At 43.5% G+C, this 6,163-nt stretch overlaps 1 protein-coding gene across 1 annotated transcript; it reads left to right on the top strand.

The window, feature by feature from the left end:
• The first annotated feature begins 869 nt into the window (after positions 1-869).
• atxn1l (ataxin 1-like) lies at positions 870-6,157 on the top strand. The gene is made up of 3 exons (XM_017440555.2): positions 870-1,003; positions 2,335-3,497; positions 3,666-6,157. The coding sequence occupies exons 2-3, from the start codon at positions 2,457-2,459 to the stop codon at positions 5,097-5,099; spliced, it is 2,475 nt and encodes an 824-aa protein (XP_017296044.1). The 5' UTR covers positions 870-1,003; positions 2,335-2,456; the 3' UTR covers positions 5,100-6,157.
• The last annotated feature ends 6 nt before the right edge of the window (positions 6,158-6,163 follow it).

The raw sequence follows: 6,163 nt of genomic DNA, 5'->3' as shown, positions 1-6,163 counted from the left end.
TTCTTTAAACCATTCTTGTGAATGAGCCGTGTGTCCTCATGAACCTAAAGCTGAGATCCCAGCGGTAGGTGTGAACATTAGCAGGTGAGGTTTCTGACCTGTCCCAACCACTTTCAGATGTTTTAGGCAAACTGTCCTCTGATGAAACCAGCACAACTTTTTTTGATTAACTGAAAGCTAATTTACCGACTAGAAAACCTTTGAGATCTCTGTGTCGAAAGCCACATATTTGCAGCTTTTTTAAAGGCAGAAAGAAAAGTCAGGATAAAGTTATAGATGACTTGGTAGCATTAATGAAATAATGTAAGCACGGAGGGCAAACTCTAGGAACTGAAGGCAGAATATTTTTAAAAGGAAATCCTTTCAGCGTCGGTGTCTCCAGCTCCCCTGTTGTGTGACTCTTATAATTTACATTTAAGGCGTTTAAGTAAATGCCATTCTTCTCGCTGGACAAGAGCTGTTCATTGACTGAGATATTTTACTGTTATCCAGAAAAGCAGATTTCAGTTGCAGCACCAAAGCCTGCCTCCCATCAGTCTGTAACCTGAGAGGTTTTGGTACTTTATGAATTCATTTAGATGGCTACTAACAATCAATACTGCAGTATTTACAGATCTTTTTTTGTTGTTGCTGTTTATAACTGGAAATTTGGAAATTCCTAATGACAGTACCAGTCAAAATAAAGTTTTTTGTGTATTCAAATTTATATTATAAACATCTGAAATAGATCTTTTAAAGTTTTGGTTGTCTTAAATGAAAGAGTAAAAAATAGTAGCGCGAAGAATGTGGCTTGATTTTATGCTACAACGGCCTGCCCTAAAGATCACAGCCCAGTGAGTCAAAACAGGAAATTGAGTAAAAGTAGTGACGTCATCGGTGAGCGCCTCTTCTGGCCTTCGAAAATGGGCTTCTGTTGTTAGCCCAGATTTTTTTTTTTCATTGTCCATCTGCACATCAACATTTTTAGAGAAAAAAAAACGCCAGTCCGCGATGACATTTGGAGGTAAGTGAACAGGACGAGACAAAGCAGAGACTTTTATGACGAGTATCGCTGCCATGTTTGTTGTGAGCTGATGTGAGTCGAGTCGGGCTCACGTAGCTGCGTTAGCCGTGGTGCTAACTAGCTTCAGCCGCTGCTTTAGTGACAGATATTCATTTATAACATAAAGTGGATGGTTTTATATTACATTAACTTGTATTTGAATACGAACGTAATATGTAATGTCTGAGTAATACGTGTCACCCTGTCACTCAAATTATTTTATTTGGAAAACTGTCTAAGTAGCTTGCTGTATCAGCCAGGAGCTAAACGAAAAGCACTAATGCTACGATAGCAGACAGAAAAGTGAGTTTGTAACTGTCTTTTTTGTATTTTTTTAATATCGTACACCTAATAATCCACTTACTAGTCTGAAAGAAAAAGCAGTCTCCTCTTTTAAGTTACTCTTTTGAGTCCTAAAGACAAAAAAGGTCTTTGTTCACTTAACTTTTAGACTATCAACATTTCTGTTTTTACTCGAATTTTGTACAGTTTGAATATTATTCCCAGTATAAACTTAATCAACTTTCAATAATTAGTTTAAAGTTGATATAAAGGTGGTTTGGTTTTGAGCACAAACCCTGTATTCTTCAAAGAAGCAACACAGGAGGCACTGAAAGGGAACTTGCAACAGATATTATGAATTATTTATTTTATTTCATTTATGGTCAATGTAACTCATTTTGAGTATTTTTGTGGTTGGCATGAGCAATTTGTCATTAAAATAAATAATCTTTAGTAAGGTTAAAGCAGAAAATTGAACAAGATGTTAAGCAAATGGATTGTAAATTTGAGAAATGTTTCATAATTCAATACAGTAATAAGTTCCCTGTTATTACAGTGGTAATATGATGATTATGCATTATGTGCTAGTCTTCTTTTACAGGGTAATAGTGGTAAAAATAATTACTTACAGCCTTAAACAAATCACTATTGCTCTTTTAAAAAGTGCTTTCTGTTTAAATTCTTTGTAGACAATTATTAGAAATAAATGAATGTACTTAAGAGCAAATGGTATTTTTGTTAAGAAAATTGTTTTGTCAGGTACAAATACATTGAAAAGCAAAACACGAAAAAGACAGCTACAAATGCACTTTTCTGTCAACACTTTTATTTTTGTTTCTGCAGTGACGGATCAGTTTAGCCATATTTTTTTAAGTTCCACAGTTTTACAAACTGCTGATAAATATGGTCTGAAAAACTAAGCTTTGAGTTTTATTTTTCTGTTCACTTGCTGAACTATGACTTAGATACATATTATAATACAGTTCTTATTTTTAATTGTTGTTTTTCAGGTAAATCGGCAGACAGAGTCAGCCAGGTCATTTCAGAACTGGTTCCTGTGCGAGCTGACTGGCTTGCAGGTTTCAGTTCTTGCGCAGTACAGTAAAGCAACTCGCTTGGCCCAGGGATTGCAATGAAACCAGCTCAGGAGCGTAACCAGGAGTGCCTGCCTCCTAAGAAGAGGGACCTACCGATTAGTAACAGTGGTGGGACTGGAGGGACAGGGGGCGGTGGGGCTGCGGGAGGTGGTGGCAGTGCCGCTGGAGGTGGTAATGGAGAAGATGAAAGGCTTTCCATCCAGAATTCTGCAGCCAGCAGTGACACTCATAGAGGAACCCCAACTGGAGAGTGGGTGCGAGCTCATCCAGAGCTTCATTATGCAGTGGATAATTCAGACGGAATATCTGCAGTGCCTGTTGACCAGTATAGCATGCTTTACAAAGTGGCTGTTCCATCTGTTACCTACTCATCTACCAGTCTTCACCCAGTGTTAAGCCACATCTCTCCGGCCTATACTGTACATTCTCCACTCCTGCAGCATCCAGGCCTTCCCTATCCTCCTCTTGGTTATGCACACATCCCTCATCCATCTCTCCAGTTTGTTAGTTCCCCGTACGCCGCGGTACCTTACGCTGTACCTTCTGGCTTTGTACCGGGATCATTGATTCCTCCCTCTGGTACCATACCTCAGCCTCATGCTGTGTCCCACCTGGTCCCTTATCCAACTGTCATACAGGAAGATGTTGTTTCCCCACCACCTCAGGCCCAGGTTGCTGCTCATACATTTGCCAAAGTTGCAGCTTCAGGTGGTGTCCCAGTGATCCTGCCTTCAGACCAACTGGCCCAGCAACACCTTGGCACTGGTGGAGTGCAACCTGCTGCCGAGGTCAACTCTCGGGGGATGCCAGTCTTCTACCAACCTCAGGGCAGCCGGGCAGCCTCTGCTACCAGTGACTGCCACAGTTCTCAGCAGGAGACTGTAACAGAGATTAATGGAGGAGGTAAAGAGCAGGGCGTCAGGGAGGTTGGACAAGACTCTGACTACACTTCCAGAAATGCACATTTACAGCCGGTAGCAACTAGTTCTGCACCACAAGAACGATTCCTGCAGAGCCGAAGACTAGAAGGTCGAAGCTCACCTGGTCAGCGCAGCACTCCAGACAGCGATCTGGAGGTAAGAAACACTTATAGTATTCTGATGGAACTTTAAAATCTCAACATTTACTTAACTTTTAGTACAGTAGTGTAACTACCCATCTATATACAAAGTCAGCACCTATATGTCACTTTTAATAGTTCTGTTTCGGTGAAATTAAAGTCTTGTTTTGTGTTTATCTTCCAGGTGCAGCAGGTTGTTGGTCGTCTGGCATCCTCAAGTCAAGGTGGTAGTGGATTACGGAAAGAGGTCTCATTTGCTCCTTTGAATCTCTCTCAGGGCGGCCAAAGAACCAGAGATGCCCATGGAGAGAGCATAGTTACAGTGACTGGAAGGACTGCGTTTGCGTCACAAGCCTCGAGTTACGGTGATCACAGAGTGACTGGTCTCCATCAGCAAACAGGCCAGCCAGGTCATGCTGTCATGCTTGCCAATGGGCAACCTATTCTCATTCCCCTTGAGTGTCACTTGCAGCAGCAACACTACCCAGGACAAGCTAACGATTCCTCAACCTCTGCTACCATGGCCTCCACTAACTCCAGCTTTAAAGCCTCTGATCTTTCAGCCAGAGTGTGCCTCCCTGAAAGGGTAGAGCCGACCACAGCTCAGCAACAGCAGCAGCCTTCCCTGCAGCCACCAGTCCACTCAAAAGCAGATGTAACTCAGGCCTTAGCTTCAAGCGTCACTCCTACCCCAGCTCCTTCTAATCCATCACACTTCATGAAGGGGGCGATCATTCAGCTCGCCACCGGGGAGCTGAAGCGTGTGGAGGACCTGCAAACTCAGGATTTTGTGCGAAGTGCAGAGGTGAGTGGTGGGCTTAAGATTGATTCCAGCATGGTGATGGACATCCGTGCCAGCCAGCAGAGACCAGGTCTTGTGTCACTTCATTTTACTGTGGGGGAGCAGCAGAGTAAAGTGACCATCGATGTGCCTCCAGAGCACCCCTTCTTTGTGTTTGGCCAGGGATGGTCGTCTTGCAGCCCTGATCGTACGGCACAGCTGTACGGCTTGGCCTGCCATCATCTGCAAGTCGGTGACATGTGCGTGTCCATCACCCTGCAGCAGCAGCTTCAGCCACAGCTGCAGAAGCAACCACAGCACCACAATTCACCACAACAACAACAACAGCAACAGAACATGTCCAGGACTTTGACCAAAACTAATGCTACATCAGGACCTGGTCACCAGCTCATGGGGCCTCCTGCACCTCAGCAGTCACGGCCTCAGTCTCATTTCAGAATGGACCGCATCCACAGAGAAAGACAGAGGGATGGAGAAAAAGATGTGACAGATAAGGAGGAAGCCACACATTTGGGGGTTGTTGGACATGAATCATCAATTAGACCAAGTAGGACCTCTTCAGAGCATCCAAGGAGTCAAAGCAGTTATCACTTGCACACAGAGGGCTCTGTTTTTGGAGAAGCAGGCATGGGAGCAATGCAAGCTGCACTAGGTGCCTCTCAGAGGCGCTGGTCTTCACCTGGCCTCCAAAGATACAGTATGAAAGGAGATGAAGGGCCCCGTCCCCAGATTATCACCTCTGGCCACACAAGGCCGTCTTTTATCCCCCAGGAGGTTAAACTGTCCATCGAGGGGCGCTCTAATGCAGGGAAGTAGCATCATATTTGGTAGCAACAATAGGACGGACTCCCAGGACTAAGAATGAGTCTGACAAGGAGAGAAAGAGGGAAAAGAAAGAGTGTGAATGTAGCCTCAGAATGTTTGAGATTTTGCACACCTAAAAAAATAGAAAAACACATGATCTGATTGGAAGTTCTGCTTTGGTTACTACTCAGCCAAAGAAGAGAAACCTTTGGTTTCTCGGCCTGCTGAAGTCTGACAGAAACATGAAAAGCTAAGTAGAACGTATGTAGCTGATGAAATGCCTACCATAGTCCTGACACACTGCTTTTCTCTTCCTCCCTCCCTCCTTTGTCTCCACTTCCTCAAACGCGTACCTGGACGTTACCACATTAAAAACACTTTGGCTTTACCTTTTTTGACCAAAACTGTTTCACGAGAAGAGCACATATTAGGAAAATGTGTGCGGCAATCAACTCTGATGTAACAAAAACTCACAGCCAGGGATCTTTTATCTTCAACACTCCCAAGATCCTGTATTCATTAAAAGTATTTACCAAATAAAAGAGTGTAGTTGCTGCCAGCAGCAGCTCCGGTGATGATGCTGACACTGTTGATGCTGTTAGTGGATGTTACTCTGTGCTTCTCTAGCATGAGTTTAAAACCTCTGCTGTCAGCTGAAACGCTCCCTGCCTTCGTTCCTGATCTGCAAAGATAAAGATCCTCTTTCAGGTGACATGGGTCATTTCCCACTTGTCTTCTAATCAAGTGTGAGAAATTAATCAGCTTGTTCAACAATCGATTTCTTGGTTTTAGGCTGAGAGCCATAATGCATGTGTTCGCCAAAATGGCAGTGTGTGAAACAATGCCTTGTTCTCTCTGATAAGTGAAACTTTTTATTTCAGTGTCCTCAGTGAAAATGTTATTTTCCCCCATCAAGAATAATTTCTCATGAAGCAACACGCTCCTCACCGTACCTCCAGGCATCATCATCATCATCTTCAGTGCAATTTTAATCAACATTATCAATGCAGGAGGCACTGGCTACTTTTCACCAGAGCCATCAGTGGGATTAATCCTGAGTCATTGACTTGTTGCAC

The sequence above is a fragment of the Kryptolebias marmoratus genome, linkage group LG15 (genome assembly GCF_001649575.2).
Source record: "Kryptolebias marmoratus isolate JLee-2015 linkage group LG15, ASM164957v2, whole genome shotgun sequence".
Classification (NCBI taxonomy): Eukaryota; Metazoa; Chordata; class Actinopteri; order Cyprinodontiformes; family Rivulidae; genus Kryptolebias; species Kryptolebias marmoratus.
The sequence above is the reverse complement of the archived record's forward strand: the minus strand, read 5'-3'. Positions and strand labels throughout refer to the sequence as shown.

What these genes read in the sequence shown, in the direction of transcription:
- atxn1l (XM_017440555.2), top strand. Translation starts at nt 2,457, where the DNA reads ATGAAACCAGCTCAGGAGCGTAACCAGGAGTGCCTGCCTCCTAAGAAG. An exon ending in CTCCAGACAGCGATCTGGAG is followed by an intron (nt 3,498 to 3,665) that starts GTAAGAAACACT and finishes TTTATCTTCCAG; the next exon opens with GTGCAGCAGGTTGTTGGTCG.